Source organism: Phoxinus phoxinus, assembly GCF_949152265.1.
Source record: "Phoxinus phoxinus genome assembly, chromosome: 16".
Lineage (NCBI taxonomy): Eukaryota > Metazoa > Chordata > Actinopteri > Cypriniformes > Leuciscidae > Phoxinus > Phoxinus phoxinus.
In genome coordinates this window covers 33,786,934-33,808,022 of record NC_136891.1, presented here as the reverse complement: position 1 = coordinate 33,808,022, position 21,089 = coordinate 33,786,934, and the positions used below count along the sequence as shown (strand labels likewise).

Here is a 21,089-nt window from a genome sequence, read left to right as displayed (position 1 = left end):
AAAAACTGTGTACATAAATGCACAGTGTATATTCTGTACAATCTGCCTCTTTAATGGATGGATTGTCAATGAAAAACAAAGGCGTTTGAAATTTTGTGTATTATTTTGTGGTAATCCCCCCCAAAAAAAATTTCCACATCCCATTTTATTTTAAGCATTTTGAAATAAACGGCAAATAAAATTGGTAACAAATATAGAAATACATAGGTTAAGATAATATGACATGTATTAATTGTGTATTGTATAGCCCAATCACTGTCCCATGTGCAATAACAGTGGGTCCAGTAAGCACACTGGAAAGTGCTTGCAATCCTGCATGGTCAGCCATGATATTTCCAGTTTTTGAAACATAGATCAAAGCTGGTGTGGACGTTACATGCTGTCATAATTGATCCCGATCACAAATCCAGACATTTTACTTATGCATAATCTTATAACTTCTGCTGTCACTTGGTGGTCAGAGTGGGTATGATGGTGATTCCAGTTCTAATGGGTTAGACTCCATGTTATTTACAACCAGGGGTGTAAAATTTAATAGGGACGCTAGGGACGTGTCCCTACCAATATCCAGTGACATTGATATATCCCTTGCAATAATTTCGATCAAAACTATATAATGATGTCCCCATCTCCACCAATTTCAAAATCAAACCTAAGTTACAACCCTCTCTGTTTTCCTCTACTTTAAATATATGCTATCAACATTACATTTTGTAAGTCTGGATTTGAATATTTATACATGAACATTTAACGATATGATTTAAGTATTAACTTTTTTTAATCAAGTCAAAACAATTAGGAAACGCTGGATCTGAATATAATGAGTGCACCACTCTTTAAATGTACATAAATGGTAATTCACTTTCATTAGAGTTGTAGTGCAAGTGGACCAAATACCTTTTTATTATTTGCATATGGAAGCATGCTTTAATGACTCAGTTTCTCCATACATAATGAGGGTAATAATGTATTCTCCCCTTTCCGCCTAACACACACACACACACACACACACACACGCACGCACGCACGCGCGCGCGCGCGCGCACACACACACACACGTTTTGTTGCTGCCTCTAGCATTGTTATGTGTATCATTTTCAACTCAGATGATTTGTTTATGAAATGTCCAGAGATGGAAGGCTTGTCTGTTAAACCACACATCGAGATGATTCATGTATGGGTTAAATCGTTAAATCATAATTTTATTTTATGCTGATAGTATTTTTAATTCTGTTTCTCAGATTAGCTGGTGGAATTAAAAGTAAATAAGACAGACAGAGCTTGGTTTATATTCTTTATATATCTGTGGGAAAAAATAATTTCTTTAGATTTCTGTCAGTAAAAACCAATGCAAAATATGATTGAAGTTCTGATGCATGCCAGGTCGTAATGTCGTAGTTTAAATGTTGTTAGTGATGTGATGTCCTCCTGGTTTCTTATTAATAGGCTATGACATGTCTGCCTACTTCTTATAAGTTTATGTTCACAATATTTCCTAAAGTAAAGGGGCAGCACAGGCACAGATTTAAATGAGCACTATAATGCTGATGCTCAGTTCTCTGTCCTGTGATTCGGTGATAATAATTAAAGATGACTTTCCCCCAGAGACTGTAATGGTTTATCAGTCATGAACACAATAACTCATTAACATAACAACATCAGCAACTGTGTCACATCACTGCCGGTTGCTCATAGTAACAGCAAAGATCTTTGATTACATTAATTACCCAGCCCAATTTAAATTCCTGTCTGGTTTAGAGACATTAATGGCCATATTTAAACAGGCACCAGTTTTACGCAAGCTTGTATGGCAATCTTTTTTTTGTTTTTTATCATTATTTTGATGTAAAACCTGCTGAAAAATCTAACTAAATCTACAGCCGGCCGGCTTGCTGGTCTTCGACTGGTTTGGCTGACCTCCCAGCCTGGTCTTTAACTGGTTTAAGCAGGTCACCCAGCCTGGTCTCTACTGGTTTAAGCAGGTCACCCAGTCTGGTCTCGACTGGTTTAAGCAGGTCACCCAGCCTGGTCTTCAACTGGTTTAAGCAGGTCACCCAGCCTGGTCTTCAACTGGTTTAAAGCAGGTCACCCAGCCTGGTCTTCAACTGGTTTAAGCTGGTCACCCAGTCTGGTCTTCAACTGGTTTAAGCTGGTCACCCAGTCTGGTCTTCAACTGGTTTAAGCAGGTCACCCAGCCTGGTCTTCAACTGGTTTAAGCTGGTCACCCAGTCTGGTCTTCAACTGGTTTAAGCAGGTCACCCAGTCTGGTCTCGACTGGTTTAAGCAGGTCACCCAGCCTGGTCTCTACTGGTTTAAGCAGGTCACCCAGTCTGGTCTTCAACTGGTTTAAGCAGGTCACCCAGCCTGGTCTTCAACTGGTTTAAAGCAGGTCACCCAGCCTGGTCTTCAACTGGTTTAAGCTGGTCACCCAGCCTGGTCTTCAACTGGTTTAAGCAGGTCACCCAGCCTGGTCTTCAACTGGTTTAAAGCAGGTCACCCAGCCTGGTCTTCAACTGGTTTAAGCTGGTCACCCAGCCTGGTCTTCAACTGGTTTAAGCAGGTCACCCAGTCTGGTCTCGACTGGTTTAAGCAGGTCACCCAGTCTGGTCTTGACTGGTTTAAGCAGGTCACCCAGCCTGGTCTCGACTGGTTTAAGCAGGTCACCCAGTCTGGTCTCGACTGGTTTAAGCAGGTCACCCAGTCTGGTCTTGACTGGTTTAAGCAGGTCACCCAGCCTGGTCTCGACTGGTTTAAGCAGGTCACCCAGCCTGGTCTTCAACTGGTTTAAGCAGGTCACCCAGTCTGGTCTCGACTGGTTTAAGCAGGTCACCCAGCCTGGTCTCGACTGGTTTAAGCAGGTCACCCAGCCTGGTCTTCAACTGGTTTAAAGCAGGTCACCCAGCCTGGTCTCGACTGGTTTAAGCAGGTCACCCAGCCTGGTCTCGACTGGTTTAAGCAGGTCACCCAGCCTGGTCTCGACTGGTTTAAGCAGGTCACCCAGTCTGGTCTCGACTGGTTTAAGCAGGTCACCCAGTCTGGTCTTGACTGGTTTAAGCAGGTCACCCAGCCTGGTCTCGACTGGTTTAAGCAGGTCACCCAGCCTGGTCTTCAACTGGTTTAAGCAGGTCACCCAGTCTGGTCTCGACTGGTTTAAGCAGGTCACCCAGCCTGGTCTCGACTGGTTTAAGCAGGTCACCCAGTCTGGTCTCGACTGGTTTAAGCAGGTCACCCAGCCTGGTCTCGACTGGTTTAAGCAGGTCACCCAGCCTGGTCTCGACTGGTTTAAGCAGGTCACCCAGCCTGGTCTTCAACTGGTTTAAGCAGGTCACCCAGCCTGATCTCGACTGGTTTAAGCAGGTCACCCAGTCTGGTCTCGACTGGTTTAAGCAGGTCACCCAGTCTGGTCTCGACTGGTTTAAGCAGGTCACCCAGCCTGATCTCGACTGGTTTAAGCTGGTCACCCAGCCTGGTCTTCAACTGGTTTAAGCTGGTCACCCAGCCTGATCTCAACTGGTTTAAGCAGGTCACCCAGCCTGATCTCGACTGGTTTAAGCTGGTCACCCAGCCTGATCTCAACTGGTTTAAGCAGGTCACCCAACCTGGTCTTCAACTGGTTTAAGCAGGTCACCCAGCCTGGTCTTCAACTGGTTTGCCTGATCTCCCAGCCTGGTCTTCAACTGGTTTGGCTGATCTCCCAGCCTGGTCTTCAACTGGTTTGCCTGATCTCCCAGCCTGGTCTTCAACTGGTTTGCCTGATCTCCCAGCCTGGTCTTCAACTGGTTTGGCTGATCTCCCAGCCTGGTCTTCAACTGGTTTGCCTGATCTCCCAGCCTGGTCTTCAACTGGTTTGGCTGATCTCCCAGCCTGGTCTTCAACTGGTTTGCCTGATCTCCCAGTGTGAGCAGTTGAAAAGTGCCTGTCAGTAGATCACGTCAGTATTCTCATTATTATCACCAAAACAACAGAGCAGTGCACTTTGAGTACTAGCATCACATTGTTTATTTACCTGTCCTTGTGGTACCTTTCTTCTTTAGAATATTCATATACTTTAACTATAAGCTATTAATATGACACCAGGAGGACATCACTAGCTCTCTTTTTTTCAGCTGAATTATTTGTTTCAAATCCGATTCAAAAAGACATGACATGAATGAAGGGAATGATTATAGTGTTTGGTTTCTTAACTCACATGTCTGTTTTTTCCCCCACAGAATTGTATGAACGTGAGCAGAAAAGCTAAAATGAGATTCCTTTAAAAATGACAAACACCATCGTTCCGAAAAAAAGAAGACAATAAAACCAGTATTGCCTTTTTAACTAGTAAACCTTTTGGACTTCTTACTTTGTAGGACAACCATATTGTGTGCCATGCAGTTTTATTATTTATGGTTATACTTCATTTAGATTAGACATTCTACTATCTATAAGTAACTTTACAATACGTCAAATAACTCTCATTAGAGTATTATTAGACAGTTAGGTTAGGTTAGTAGAATAAGTTGACATGTACTGGAAATATTGCAGTGGAATATTTTGAGTGTTAGCAGATATTAAGCAGACAGTCTGCTAATACTCTAATGACTAATAACCAGTGTTGGGGAAAGTTACTTTTATTTAAGTAATGCATTACAATATTGCGTTACTCCCTTAAAAAGTGATTAATTGCATTACTTAGTTACTTTTTTCCCCACCTGGGCTGGGCTTGTTTTTTTATAACACAAAAGTTATATTTTTGGGCAAATGTAAAGACCCTTTCACAGCAAAAGTGAAATAATAATCCTCCGGCTGAAGGACATGTGTACAGTAGAGGAAAGCACACAAGCAAACCTTTCTATCTATCTATAGTCATTTCTGCTTATTAAACTGAATCATGGAAGGTCAGAAGCAAGTACATTGGTCAATAAAGTGAGATTAAATGCATAAAAATGTATGTTTTATTTAAAATATTTAGTTATTGGAGGTTTGCCTAATATTCTGATTCTGCATTTCACTGATTTTATCCATTTTGAGGAATATTTAAAAAAAAATTTGTGCAAGCGAGATGAGTAAATGCACACACACACATACATACACACACACACACACACACACACACACACACACACACACACACACACACACACACACACACACACACACACACACACACGCTTCTGCACTTTGATTTGTCTCAACATGAGGACAGGAGAGCTGTCAGTCAATAAATGGGAAAACAAAGTAGTTTGCGTTACTTATTTGAAAAAGTATAAATATTTTGTTGTCAATTTTAAAAGTAATGCGTTACTTTACTAGTTACTTGAAAAACTAATCTGATTACGTAACTCAAGTTACTTGTAATGCGTTTCCCCAACACTACTAATAACACTCATGACTAGTGAGAAAGAGAAAGCTACAGAGGGATAACCTAAACCTGGTCCTAAAGAAAGAGAGAATGAGAGAGAAAGGGAGTCGTTCGAGACCTGTGAATGATTGTCACCCGCACACACACTCCACACACACTGACCTCCAGACGGTCATCGGTGACCACACACACACCACTCATCTCTCCGGATAAGACGGAGCCACTGTTCAGCGCTGACCTCTGCTGCCCGCACAATAAGATGGAAATTTCGTCTGGCAGCCCAGATGTAGAATGGCACGGAAGAGGTTTTACGTCGTGAGCTGCAGGCCCGTTTCTGATTCATACAATATTTTGAAAAGGACACAGTGTGTTCAAGTGACCTATTATGGTAATTTGCGGTAATTCTCAAGAGCACCACAAAGTGTTATTGGTGTCCTACTTGTGTAGTTACAGTACAATGCCTGTGGAATACAATTAAGGGATAATGATCAGTCAGTCGGTCCTTAACTTAAATATTGCTTGGCTACTTACTCAATAAATAAACAAATGATTATGGAATATGAGAGCGTAGATGAGTGACGTAAAGGGATAAGTCACCCAAAAATGAAAATTCTGTCATTTTCTCTGTCATGTTGATGTTTTTGAAGTTGACTTCAAATCCATTCAAACCCGCCATTGATATTGAGACCTTTTTTGTGTGTAATATTCTGGAATAACACGAGGGCGAGTGAACTATATCCCTATAGGAAAATGTTTTGCAGTTTAGCAGTCATTATGCAAAAATATTTAATTTCAGAATGCAGTAGTCAACCAATCAGAATTAAAGGTACAATATGTAATATTTGTGCATTAAAATATCCCAAAATCACAAGGCCAGTGTTATATATTTTGTTAAGTAGATTATTTACAATATCCCAAATGTTTTACGTGTGAGCGGGGGTGAGCTGGAGTCGCCAGACAGTGGCGTCATATCCGCGTTAGCCTCGGTGTCCGCTCGCACTGCGCGAGTCCTGGACACATGCGGAGGCTGTAGTTGTAGCGTCTATCAAGCAACAAACGTTATCTTGTTTCGTGCAGTCGTTATGAACACAATTTTTCTTTACCGGTTCTGTCGACAAACACAAGTCCCATAAACGCACGGGTCAATTTTATATATTCCAAATGTAGCATTCGGTAATAGTTATGTTTATGTAAGGAAAGTATTATTGCTTTAGGGTTTTTTTTTTTTTTACCAGGAAAAAGCACATTGAGATTAAGAATCTCTTTTACAAGAGCGTCCTGGCCAAGACTGACAGACACAGCACATTTGAGTTGAACATCCAACAACATATACACATATACATACACAAACAAATTCAGTCAGATTTCAATATAAATATTATTGTGTTTAGTTTATTGACATTGTTTATCACGTCTGGTGTTTATTGCCATGTAAATAAATACAGCATGTGTTATACATCAAGATTAATCCGTCTTTTGGCAAATGATGTGTGTGTTCGAATGCACTTTACAACAATTGTTTAGAACACTTAAAACTGCGCAGCGTTATCACAACAATGAGTTCGACAAATACAGTAACATAACCAATTTAGTATTAAACCTAGCTTTTATTTCATTAAAATGAATTAACCGCAAGAAAAGTATGTCATTAAACGTAACATTTATAAAAATAGAGCTGTACCTCATCCATGAACATGATTTTTCGATTCCCGTCTGATTTACATCCACGGTGGAGTTAAAAACGACAGTTCCCATCATTCCTTCACATCGTCATCAAGCTACGCCGCTGTTGTTGTTGTTTGGAATGTAGCGCCTCTAGCGGCAGAAAATATTGCATATTGTACCTTTAAAGGGATAGTTCACTTTGAAATTAAATGTTGGTATGTTTTATCTTACCTGAAGTGCATCCAAGATGTCGGTGTCTTTGTCTCCGCAGTAGTTTCAATTTTGATATTTTTAGGTCAACCCGTTCTTGTCTGTCAGTCATATAATGCAGGTCTATAGGCACTGTCTCTAATAGCATGCAGAGAAAAGTCCAAATTACACAATTCCCCATCGTAAGTGCACATTGATGGCCTAAACTCGTGCGAACTCATCCGGGAGTGTTGAGTTTTCACTTATTCCCCATTTGTAAGCCTTCTATCTTGACACACTACTCGCTTCATTGTTCGGGTCAATCAAAGGCATACGTTGAGCCGTACAGCCAATCACACGCGTTTCTGCTGAGTTTAAAAATGCAACGGCCAATCGAAGGCGGTTAGATTAGTTTCCGGGGAAGAAATCCGGTGTAAACAGATCAGATGGACGTGGTTGTGTAAAAGAGATAAAAACGATATAAATACTGTTGGTTTTATCACACAAACCGCTTGTTTCGTGTCTTAGGCCATCAATGTGCACTTACGATGGGGAATTGTGTAATTTGGACTTTTCTCTGCATGCTTTTGGAGACAGTGCCTATAGACCTGCATTATATGACTGACAGACAAGAACGGTTTGACCTAAAAATATCAAAATTGAAACTGCGGAGACAAAGACACCGACATCTTGGATGCCCTTCAGGTAAGCTTAAACATACCAACATTTAATTTCAAAGTGAACTATCCCTTTAAGTATTCCAAAAAGGGATGATAATGACTTTTTTGTACATTTTGTGTTTCTCATTCTAACTGTATGACGCCATTTTGTATCCTAAATGGTGGTGATTTCTCCATTTCATGTGTTTTTCAGTTGCCTGTCTGCCTGTCATTTTGTGTCCTCCATAGTCAACTGTCATCCATTTCTGATCCTGGACTCTGACTGTTCTGACAGGTGTTGGATCAGTGGCGGTAATCCATCCTCCATTCTGTGTCTTTGATTAAAGCTGCTCTAGTTTCATATGTGTTTTAAGTGATCCTTCATTAACCGTCCTACATTTGTGTTGTCTGTCCACAGGTAACTATGGTGAGAGCGGCATGGAAGCCTTTAAGGAGTTGGCCGCAGATGAGGGTCTGTGTATCGCACACTCTGATAAGATATACAGTAATGCGGGCGAAAAGCACTTTGACCGTCTGCTTAATAAGCTGCGGGAGCGTCTGCCCAAAGCCCGCGTGGTCGTGTGCTTCTGTGAAGGCATGACGGTGCGCGGCCTGCTGACGGCCATGCGCCGCCTCGGGGTTGCCGGAGAGTTCCAGCTAATTGGGAGGTAAGGTTTTACCAAGAAAAACTGCATCCCTGAGAACGCTTAGCTATAATTTGCTCATGTTTCGATCACGTCAGAGGAATAAATTGCGAGCTTTGAAAGAGACACAAAGGGCAAGCGAGTCAAAATGACTCCCACACTGTCTTGCTCATGGTTATATCACAATTGAATCATTTTTGGTGGAGCAAATTGCATATTGTTTGCAAAATAAGCGATTCTTATACTATCAATAATTATTATTACATTGCTATGTGTTTCCAATCCCCATACGGAAATGCCCTATCCCCTATATCGCTAGTGACGCCGTCATATATGCTAAATATAAGACTGCTATCTCATATAAATACATATCTCTACATATATGTTGATATAGGTTTTTAATTTTGCCATATTAAATGAGTATTGACATATATTAATATGATGTATATGATTATTATTTATATAATTCTGTATGTTTTGACCATGTATGTCACCGATATGTTTAATTTATATATGCCAAACTATTTACTATTTAACTATTTATTTCAAGTCTACAGATCAAGTCTATATATCCACATTTCATTTCAATTTCTATCTCATTTTCAAATCTTTTATAAATAAAATGTATTATTTATTATTATTTTACCTCTTCTTGACCAGCTCATAAAAACAAAACAAATACTACACAAATTCTATTTAAAAACTGATATTTATATATGTGACATGTATATATAAAAAAACACTATTATACATACATAAAATATATGGGCTGGTTTTATATGTCAATTGTTCCATTTTCTAATAGGTTTTATATATGGGCATATATATTTAATATATGTATATTTCATATGTGTACATATATTACATTTCCGTATGGGAGGAAGAACAGACATCGGAATGCTTGGATATAAGTGTTGCTGCTGAATACAGAAGTTTCCAGGGAAACCAGATGAGATTAAATATGGACATTGTGAACAGAGGCGCTTTTCACACTTTTCGCCACTAATGAATAATTTGTGATTCAGAAGCTGGCTCACACATCCCTGGAAACGGCCTCCTGCTTCCTGCCTTTGTCTTATATGGTGTGTGAGTTTATGTTTGGGTGCGTGTGTGTGTGTGTGTGTGTGTGCCAGAGAGGCTCGTCTCTTGATTTTAGATCCGGCATGGAAAAATGCTGTGGGCTGAGTATTAAATATTCAATCTCACAGCCTCTCAGGAAATTAATCTGATGGCAAATAACAAGCAGATCTTTGGTAAACCAACCTCAATTCATGCATCATGTCATCTTGTGAATTGTACACTACAATATAATATAGTTATTATTGTTTACAAAATATTATATATAATATTGTTAACTAAAACTGTGTTTTTGATAATTGAAATAAAGCTATAAATATTAAATAAACAGAGCAATTCCAAGAGGGTCATCGCACCATTGATGCTAAAAATATTGCCTTGACATAAATGGGTAACACTTTAATTTACAATCCTGTATGTACTTATTGTAGTAATGACAATAACTGGGTAATAACTATAGGTACTAACCCTAAACCTACCCCTAAACCTAACCTTAACCCATGTTGTTACTTTACATTACTCAGTATTGTCGTGGGTAACACTGTTAAAAGTGCACGTACTGTAAAATAAAGTGCAACCCATAAATTAGGTGAAGAAATAAGTACTAAAACTGCTGTGAGAATATTGCATATTGCTATTTTTTTTCTGTAATCATCTCTCATCTTGCCATTTGTTTTTAAATGTGTGTCTTCATAAAGAGGAATTTGAGCTTTATCGGTCACAGAAGTGAAAAGCATTATTTTGCATCAGTTTAATATCAATATTAATATTATATATATAATCAGTGAAATATGGGACTAACATTCACACGTTTTGGGTCAGTAAGATCATTTCTATTTTAAAGTTTTATATTTTCATATGTAATTTATTCCTGTGATGGCAAAGCTGAATTTTCTGTAGTGGTCAACCGATATTATATCACCAAGGCTGATATATCGGCCAATATTTTTAAAATATCCCTGAAAAACGACAACAACAAAAACTAGAAATGTTGCCCTGGCATAAATGAGTTGAAGAAATAAGTTGAAGTACTAAAATTCCTACAAAATAAATCTGAAAAAAAATAAAAAATAAAAATAAAAGACTAAATTATAAAAACACCTACAAATTACCAAAATGTAAAACTGAAAATATTAAAATAAAAGCTAATTCAAAATATCAATAAATATTATTATGTCATGTTTCTATGTCATGTGTTTTTGTAATTTATTTTAAAGCGACTTTGAGTCTTCAGAAAGGCGCTATATAAAATAAACATATTAGTGTTATTATTATTAAAATAACACTGGTCCACATAAGCCATACCACCACAAGGAATTTTGTTCTTTCTTTGCTACTTCTTGTTATTGCGAGTCTCTAGAGAACACTCTTTAAGAAATTATAATCTCAGTGCATGGTCTGAAATTTCCTAATATTTGCAGAATTCAATCACTGAGTAAATACGCTGAATTCTGAACAGTCAGCCGGTCAATATCGCAAAGAAAAAAAAAAAACTTTTTTTTTTTTGAGGTATTGTCATATAATCAAAGGTATCGCACTTTCCTCACAGTTCTGGGTTTGATTTACTAAGGCTGTTATTTGATCATTCAGATCGTCTGATAGCGAAATCAGAGCAATGCTGATAATATCCACGGACGCAGACTTGCAGATCTGGAGATGAGTTGTAGCAGCTATCTTGTGCGATCTATATCAAGGCAGCATCTATAGCCCACCCACGTGCACTCACACGCAGGCCATCATGTTCAGATAACAGACTTTCTAGGTCAAAACATTGTGTCTGGAGTCTGGCTTTCGTGTTTGCATGACCCCGTCTCATTCAGTTTTCAGTTGGGTAATAGAAACGAACATGTGTGTTTTCATCAGTACATGTTTGAGAGGAAAACACAGAGATAGAGAGAGAGAGAGAGAGAGAGAGAGAGAGAGAGAGAGAGAGAGAGAGAGAGAGAGAGAGAGAGAGAGAGAGAGAGAGAGAACTGCTTTTGGGAACTAATGGAGATTTATTCATTAAAACACGCCTTGCATTGTCATGATAATCTGAATCCAAGCCTTCAAGCAAGACAGTTGATGATGTGTATCTGAGATAGAGATGGAGGGAGAGAGAGAGAGAGTGTGATTAAGAAGGAGAGAGAGAGAGAGAGAGAGAGAGAGAGAGGTCCAGGTGTTCTTCTTCCTCTGCTTTTGTTTATTCTTAGCCAGCTCATGTCAAAAAGCAGGCTATGTCATTTTCTACAGCAGCGGAAAAAACATTAGTAATTTCTAATAAACTCCCTCAGTCTTGCTGGACCTCTCAATGATCGAATTAAATTCAATCAAATTCATTCCCGCTATACTTCTAACTTTACTTCATACAGCATCGGTTCCCAACAGGGGGGTCGCGTCATATTTTGAGCAATGAGCATTAAATAGAAGTCCTTAACTTTTTTCATATAATGAGCGAGTTCATCATAAATCCATTTTCCAATCCGTGTTTTTGTCTTATCCTGAGCCACTGGTACTCCTATAATAAGTGTTTACATTGGGACTATTTTACACGGGTTCGGATGCGGAGTAGCCCAGGACCTGCGTGACTCGTCATAGACGTACACAGAGAGAAGTAGTTCCGGCTACAATGTTCTTCCGAAAGACGCATTATTCTGTTAATAAACGCAAGTTTATTATGGCTCGCTATAGCGCCAAAAGCGTTAAAAATAAAGCCTCACTAATAACATGCAAGTATTGAGTTCCCAGACAGCAGTCATTTAGTAATAGCCTATATTCTTTCTTTTTTTTTTACCTACACACCAGTGTGAATATTTATGTTTTTGGATTTCAAATAGGGCCAATGTATGGGCTACTCTTCTAGGCTTACGTTTTTAAATTACAAAGGGCCTACTGATGTTTTTGTTATTGTATTTTCAATATTATAAGCTATTATTTGTGCATAAACATATCTGGTTATAGTAAACATACCATTTGTTTGAAAACAACATATTTTGTCATCCTTGCTGCAAGCTTACAAGAGCGATAATATCATTAAATGTGAAGGGGCCCTAAAATATTTTCTTGGGAAAAAAGGGGTCTCAGACAAAAAAAGGTTGGGAACCACTGCCATACAGCATGTGCCCCGGATATATATTCTCATAGGCACATATTATTGCTCTCAGGACAGAAAACAGCATCAGCGCTTCAGTATTTCAGCTGTGTTGTTTCTTTCAAGCACTGACAGAATCCAAATTAAATGTTTAGATAGCAGCGCTCTCCTCCTCTAGTGCCTTCTGTGTTCCTAGTTCCTAATCTTTTTGCGTTTTCCCTCCAAACACTCCTTCTCCCTTCTCATTACACAATCTTCTCATTACACAATCTTCTAAGATCAGTTGAAAGAAGAGAGAAATATATTTTTCAGAGAAGAAAATGTGCGCGCTTCTCCATCTTTAAAACTCGGCACCTGTACGATTGCTTAAGAGTTCTTAGTGCATTACTATTTCATCCTTCATCCAATGTGTGTGTGTGTGTGTGTGTGTGTGTGTGTGTGTGTGTGTGTGTGTGTGTGTGTGTATGCACACATACATATTGTTATTACTGTACAACTTTCCACTTTCAACTCTCTCTTTAATTAGCATCACGCTGCCTCTCAGCTCCGCTCATTCTGTGAGAATATTGCATATTGATCCTGTGATCAGCTGTCATGATTTTTGCCAATAGTTTTTTTAATGTGTCTTTATAGAGAGAAATAAGGAGTCTTATCAGTGTGTCAGAAGAATAGAGCATTATTAGCATGGAATTTGTTTATGGGACCACTAACATTCGATAGTTTTTGGGTCAGTAATATGTTTTCTATTTTAATATTGTACATTTTCATGTCATTTATTCCTGTGATCAAAGCTGTATCTTCAGCATCATTACTCTAGTCTCCACATGATCCTTCAGAAATCAGTGTAATATGATGATATCAAGATACATTTCTTATTATTATCAGTGTTGAGAACAGTTGCGCTGCTTGATATGTTTGTGGAGCATGAGACATTTATTTCAGGGTTATTTGATGAACATAATGTTTTGTAACATTACTTTTACTTTACTTCATTCTAGTAATCACGTTATTTTATGTTTTGTTATGTTTATCATTAGGAGGCAATCTTAAAACATTAACCCCTATTTCTATAGTTTTGTAAAATAAACTACTGATAATTGAAAAGTTGTAGAAATTAAAGCTTTAAATTATCTTTTTATAAGTCATAATTATATGCCAACATATGTTATTTATTATTTGTATACAATTCTCAGTAGTTTATTTTACAAAACTATAGAAATAGGGGTTAATATTTTAAGATTGCCTCCTAATGATAAACATAACAACACATAAAATAAAGTGATAAAAAAATTGAGTAGAAGTAAAGTAAAAGTAAAGACATTTATAATGTTACAAAACATTCTGTTCATCAAATAACCCAGAAATAAATGTCTCATGGTTTCCACAAACATTAAGCAGCGCAATTCTACAATTGAAAAGTTGTAGAAATTAAAGCTTTAAATTATCTTTTTATAAGGCATAATTATATGCCAACATATGTTATTTATTATTTGTATACAATTCTCAGTAAATAACTTGAAAAATCACTTAGCAAACTGGAAAATGATCAGTTTCATGGTCATCCACCATTGATAATGATAAAATTACTTGAAGTGCTTGGCCTTAATTTCTCTGATTTTAACTCAGTATTTCAACTTTTTTTTTACCCTTTCACGTTCTAAACTTGCCATATGACTTTAGCACCATTCTTTACCACGTTTGTATTTAAGTGGGTCATTCACTCAAAGGTGCGCTTGAACTCTCCAAATAGCTTTTCTTCGGAGGTTATTTTCTCTTGAAGTAATGTGGCGATTGGATTCGGCGTTCTTTAGTGCATGCAGTGCTGCATGATTGCCTGTGACCTCCTTGTAGAAGTTTATCATCTGCGGATATTGCGGTTTTGTAAGAGAACCGCTCTCGTAAAGCCCCACGGAGGCTAATTCTCAGGAAACATCTCTTTCTCATTAGCCCTCCATTTTGAATGTATTAAAAGATTTATTAGTCATGAGGGCGAACAGAGAGTGAGAAACAGTGACTTTAACAGGTTTTAGAAATATCAGTGTTCATTACACGCTAAAAAATGCTGTTTCAACCCACATTTGGGTCAAATATGGACAAACCCAGCCGTTGGGTCAAATTTTTAAATTAAAAATGTTAACCCAACGGTTGGGTTTGTCCATATTTGACCCAAATTTGGGTTAAAACAACCGAGCATTTTTTAGAGTTGGGATTGAACTGTAACACGAGAAAAAAAAAGAGATTCTGCCACAAAAATAAACCAAATAGGAAGCTAGCTGGTTGAAGCATTAACATGACAGTCTCTGGAAAGCTGCAGATATAAACCAGTTTGTGTTGACCTGCCAGTCTTTAGCAGCGCTTCACAGATGCTCTCAGGTCACTTTCAAGTCTTTAAGTTTCAAACAGCGACAACAAAACTACATTAGCGAGAGGAAAGCCTGCAGGCATCCCAGCAGCCCTGTCACTGGAACTGTACTACACACGTCCCATAGGACCTAAAGCACATCTGTTTGCGCTCAAACTGCTGTTGTAATGTTTAAGAAGTTGATTTTACACTATTTACTTCATGTCACTATATGCAAGTTTTGCCCTGTGTGAATTCAAAGACTCTTAGAAGGAGGTTTAGGGTGTGAATGGACTGATTTGGTAGCCTGGGTGCCGGCCCGAACCCCGCTCACAACATTTTTTGGTCGGGAAGTTCGGTCTGGACTCGATCCGTTGAGGAATAATTATGCTCGGCTCCCAGAAGGCCGAGCCAATCAAATTGCCAGGGCGGGCTTTAATCGATGATGGACAGATGATCTGCGGTTACGTAATCACCACGTCATCAAAGAGCGCTTGGGTTGAATTGGTTTTCCACAAAGAGATTTAGATTCCGCTATCGCGTCTGTTATAAAAGAAATCGACAGTGCATTCATTTTAAAAGACGAACAGAGAACCGCAATCAAGACATTTGTCGATCGGAAAGATGTGTTTGCCGTCCTTCCTACGGGATTCGGCAAAAGTTTAATTTATCAGCTGCTCCGATGGTGTCTAAGAAGATGGGGCGCAATGAAAACCATAGACAGTGTATAAGATGCACACAGCGACCCCATAGATATCAACGGAGAAAAGTGAAGTCCATTAGAAGCACTTCCTGATCGCCAGGCGAACTGCGCAGACTCAAACTGAGCTTGGTGACGTGAGCCTGTCTGACAGCTGTCAATCTTCTAGTAGATGTGCCGAGAGAAATCTGAATCATTCCCTTCCGGATCTCAGAGACGGAGAGCGTGAGCATTAGCTGTCTATGAGCTAGCAGCGGGAGCAACTTTATCACTCTCTGTGGGCTTCTCCCTTGACTTTATCAGACTTTATGCCTCCACGTCCCCCCGATTGCTCGTGAGCTTCTCCGCCGGTCTATACGGTAATTTCTCTACGGTGCGACAGAAAGTCAAGTGGTTACGACACAATCGTTAGCCTATTTTTACAAAAACGGTTTCTATGGGGCCATAACGTAAGATACAAGGTAATGGAGCCTTTTATACATTGTCGAGTTTCTTTAGAAATAAATAATGGACAAATGGAGTCTTTGGACGCCTCAGATGTAAAGTTATTCGCTGTCAAAGTGACGCCAAAATGAATGGGAGTCGATGTAATGCTAACAGCAGGAGATGCTCTGCTACAATGGCGGCCCGCGGGGAGGCTTCAGTTTCCGGCGGATGGATTACCCGCTTGATGAAAACCAATGGAAGGGATGCGCTCACGATCTCTGTTCTCTGAAGCCTCAGACGAACACGCTTCTCCAGCCGGCTCTCTTTCAGCGTCTTTCCATGTTTTTAAATCAGTCAAGTCGCGTTGCAACCGTGTTATAAAGTTGAGACCGGGCCGACAAATGCAAGAAGATTTATTTGCTTTACTGTCGAGATCTAATCCTAAACGGAGAACTTGTTCGTATATACATACACTTTATGTATTTCTCTCAAAAATGCTATTCGTGCTTGTAAGTACTCCGCGAATTCTTCAATTCAACGGCAAAGATCGTTTACACTCATTAATTTACTACTTCTTCCAGCGTGCAGAAGTTGAGCTCTGTGGACAACTATGCGTCGCTCAACATGCGTTGCTCTGATTGGTTGTAGGTCTATCCAATTGAGTGCAGAGTTTTTTTTTCCTGGTTCGGTTAAGACACGCCTCATAATCAAAACCGTATGGAGCAGTATCAGACTCACATTCTGCCTAGAACACGAGTATGACGGAGTCAGGCTACTGATTTGGGTTTTTAGGAGAGAAGAGGCATGCAGAGAGGACATGATAAAGTCTCGTGGTGTGTGTGTGTGTGTGTGTGACTGTGAGACGGGGAGAGAGGGTAATGGAGGCAGATGAAAGCTGGTGTGGGGCGAGCGAGATGCTGCTAACTGGAGCGCCATGAATTAGTAAAGGCTTCTGGATGAGTTCTAATGGCCCTCAGCCTAAGCCTTACTCAGTCCTCTAGAGAGGATCGAGCAACAGTCAACCAGAGCACACATGCACAATATACTGGATTCGAATGAGTAATGAGGGAACAGAGGATAGGAAGAGAGAGCAGAGGAGGACAAAAAAGGAGAGCATTTAGTCACCATTGGCATTAGGCGGATTAACATTGTCTGCATCCACATATGCAGGTTTGTCATCATCTAGTAATGTAAGTTAATTGACCGTTCGCAAAGCCCCGCCCGCCTTAGTTACTGTTGCTATGTCCGACAAGCTACGCCGCTCTCACACACACACATGTTCTCACGCAGTTAAAAACACATCGTGGAGCAGAGAGACACTGACAACACACTGACCAGCTTACTTTTGGGTTACTTTTGATATTAAACAAAGTCTCACCTTTCAAGTCATTTTTTAATATAAATGTAAACAATAAATAGCGTTTTGTGGCTCTTTAATGTGTGTGACAGATCGCTGCCACAGGTCAGCTGACAGGACACAGGTAAACAGAACCAAAAACGTAAAAACAGAGCATATATGTTACATGTGATCCTTCAGAAATCATTTGAATGTGCTTATTGTTCAAGAACCATTATTATTATTATCAATGGTAAAAATGATTAATATTTTTGGATACATTATTTTCAGGAATCTTTGATGAATAGAAAGTTCAAAAGAACAGGGCGAGCAGCGAGGATGGAGAGAAGAAGAGAAAATATGTGGTAAAAATAGGGCACAATAAAAATGTGCAGTGAGCGAGAGAATCTAAGATGATTTGGGGAAGGTGAACATGTTGAGATTAATCTACGCATAGCATTAGGGAAGGATTGTGCTGTCCTACAGTGTGTGCCATCACCTCTAGTTAGCCCGTGTTCAGCCTCAGGACACGGCCATATCTGTCTATCACAGCGGCACACGAGTGTCTACCTGAGCTTCAGCTCATTCATTATTCATGGAGTAATACAACTCTCTGCTCGATCTAATCTGCCATTTCTGCTCTACTGTGGGGTGCAAAGCTGTTTAGGGAGATGTATTTTAGGTCAAAGCCTCTAAAGGTAATTTAGTCTCATTCGCTGTATACCACACGGAGAAGAAGAGGAAGGAGAGCCGGGCGAGCAGAGGATGATGAAGATATTGAATAGCAAAACAAAATGAGCAAAAATTAGGCAGTAACTGTGAGAAATATGTGAGAAGTGAAAGAGGAGAGAAAGAAAAGTCTGCAGTCACTAGAGAAAATGCTTATAATTTAGTAATAAATAAATATACAATTATAAATACATATATATAATTGGCATATTTTTTAAAGTGAGAAGTTGACTTGAAAACATGAATTTCATGAATGTTGCTGTCATTTCAAGAAATAGGGAAATATAACTTTTAATAATTTTTATTTTAATGTATTTATTTGTTAAAAAATCCTAAAATGTTCATTTTACTTCCAGGATTAAATTAGATCAACTAAACACAACCACTCACTGCCCAACACTGAAACTGGCTTTGGTGCCCACTGGTTTACTCAATCTCTTATGAAATATGAAATATGAAAGCTGTGTTTATAAACAGAAGCTGGATCGTTATGACACAAATTCCTCGTCCTCTGACATGTTATGTTCTCTCTCTTCTCCTGCAGTGACGGCTGGGCGGACCGGGATGAGGTGGTGGAAGGATTCGAGCAGGAAGCAGATGGCGGGATCACAATGAAGTTGCAGACGGAAGAAGTTCAGTCCTTTAATGAGTACTTTCTGAAGCTGGGCTTGGACACCAACACAAGGAACCCGTGGTTTGCCGAGTTCTGGCAGTACCGCTTCCAGTGCCGCATTCCTGGTCATCCCCAGGAGAACCATAACTTCCAGAAAATCTGCACAGGTAAACAAAGAACCATTCAAATGATATCTAATAAGAATATGTAAGATGTGAGTAACATGTCATATTAGGGGCATAAAATGAAGGAGAACAAGTAAATGTGATATATCTGTATAATTTTGGTCATTCCTATGATACTATATAATCTGTTTGGCAATTGAATGAAAAAGATTTTATTATTTTGCATTATTATTTTTAATTCGCTAATCGTTTGCAGAATAAAAGTTTTTGTTTACATCATATGTGTGTGTACTGTGTAAAATAATTATGTATTTATAAATACACACACATGCATGTATATATAAAAAAACAATATTTACATGTGTATATACATTTTTATATTTAAATATAATTTATATTATATATAATTATAAATACTTAATATATAAATAGATGTTTTTCTTAAAATTATACATGCATGTTTGTGTATTTATATATATATAATTATTATCACACACATATATGATGTAAACAAAAACTTTTATTCTGCCAACGATTAGTTGCGATTAATCGTTATGCAGCCCTAATATATATTTGATATCATTTGATATCTAATAAGAATATGTAAGATGTGAGTAACATATCATATTAGGCATAAAGGAGAACAAGTAAATGTGATATATTTGTATAATTTTGCTAATTCCCATGATACTATGTTTGGCAATTGAATGAAAATGATTTGTTATTTTGCATAACTTATGTCTGTCTGATTTAATTATTCTGTGTTCAGGAAAATATTGTGTGCATGATGACATTTTACTGGATTATGAATGGTAACTCTGTATATTTCCCTCCATTTTTTCCATGTTATTATCCTCTGGTTGGCGCTTTAAAAGGTGACATAGGTAAACTTGAGATGTGCCCCCTCATCTTTTGTGCTTGTCCAATAATTTTTACCTTTGCTTGTCCACATATAAATATAGTTTAACATTTTTTTTGTTCTATACATAATATTGTATTGTTGAGAGACTGTGCTTTAGAAAACATGCTGCTTCTCCCACAGTTAATAAAAACTTTTATTTATTTTGCATAACAATAATCAGACACTAAGAACAAATATTTTTTTTACATTTACAATTTTTTTTTTACATTTACAAATATAATCTATAATGTAATTGAATCACTAGAATGTAAGTTTTTGATTGCCTTAATAAGCTTAAAGTTTGTTATTGTTCTCTTCTTCTGAAAGACACTCATGGTGGTAAGTGAGAGTTGATGAGAGACATTATGATGTTATGATACCTGCACACTTCACTTCTTCACTATGGCAACAGACAGCACTATAGGTTGGACTGTAATTGGCTCATTTGATTGGCAGAGCTATACTCAGTTATGAAGATGATTCAGAGAGGTACATCACACAGTGAAGTCGGGGAATGACAGAAAAACATCAGTTAGTTTCATCATTATCATTTATTAAGCTGCTGACTGTAAAATAAACATATCCTGCAGTATACACTAAGGGCATTGAGCTCAAAGTGTGCTACGGCTGTTCTTTATCTCACGGTTTATTGTTGTACCCTGACCATGCACTTGGATAGAATCAGATTGATATTGATCTTTAACGTTTGACGAGTTGTATCTCGAGAAGACTTCAGTTTAGTCTAAAAGTCAAGCAAGGTCAGACTGTATGCTGCCAAAGCAAAGCAAGATATCAGTCCAGCTTTTCTGCTGCTTGTAGGGTTGGCTTGATGGCACTGAGAGCACAAGAGTTGCACGAGGAGAATATTCCGTCACAAAGTGTGTGTGTGTGTGTGTGTGTGTGTGTGTGTGTGCGTGCGTGCGTGCGTGTGTGTGTGTGTGTGTGTGTGCGTGTGTGTGTGTGTGTGTGTGTGTGTGTGTGTGTGTGTGCGTGTGTGTGTGTGTGCGTGTGAATGCGCAAGAAAACACACTCACAGAGAAACGAAGTACCCACACCGTCTGCATGTGTGTGAGAGTGAAGAGTTCACTTGGAGGATTTATTCACTGCAATTTTTTTTCTAAATCAGTATTTTTGTTTTGTTTTTCCAGTACAAAACATCCTTTAAACAAAACGAGTTTTCTTGAGAAGCAAAACTGGATAAATTATTTAAACTTATTTTCAGTTTATTTTTCTTAACTCATTGGCACATTATTTTAATGTTTATATTTATTTC

General features: G+C 38.6%; 1 protein-coding gene across 2 annotated transcripts in view; it reads left to right on the top strand.

Moving 5' to 3' along the window:
- Positions 1 to 21,089, top strand: part of grm1a (glutamate receptor, metabotropic 1a) — a 36,711-nt gene that overhangs the window by 2,706 nt on the left and 12,916 nt on the right. For both annotated transcript variants that reach the window (XM_079584025.1, XM_079584026.1), the window contains exons 3-4: positions 8,273 to 8,522; positions 18,722 to 18,957. In XM_079584025.1, coding sequence (XP_079440151.1) covers positions 8,273 to 8,522; positions 18,722 to 18,957 — 486 coding nt within the window. The remainder of the gene's footprint in view (positions 1 to 8,272; positions 8,523 to 18,721; positions 18,958 to 21,089) is intronic.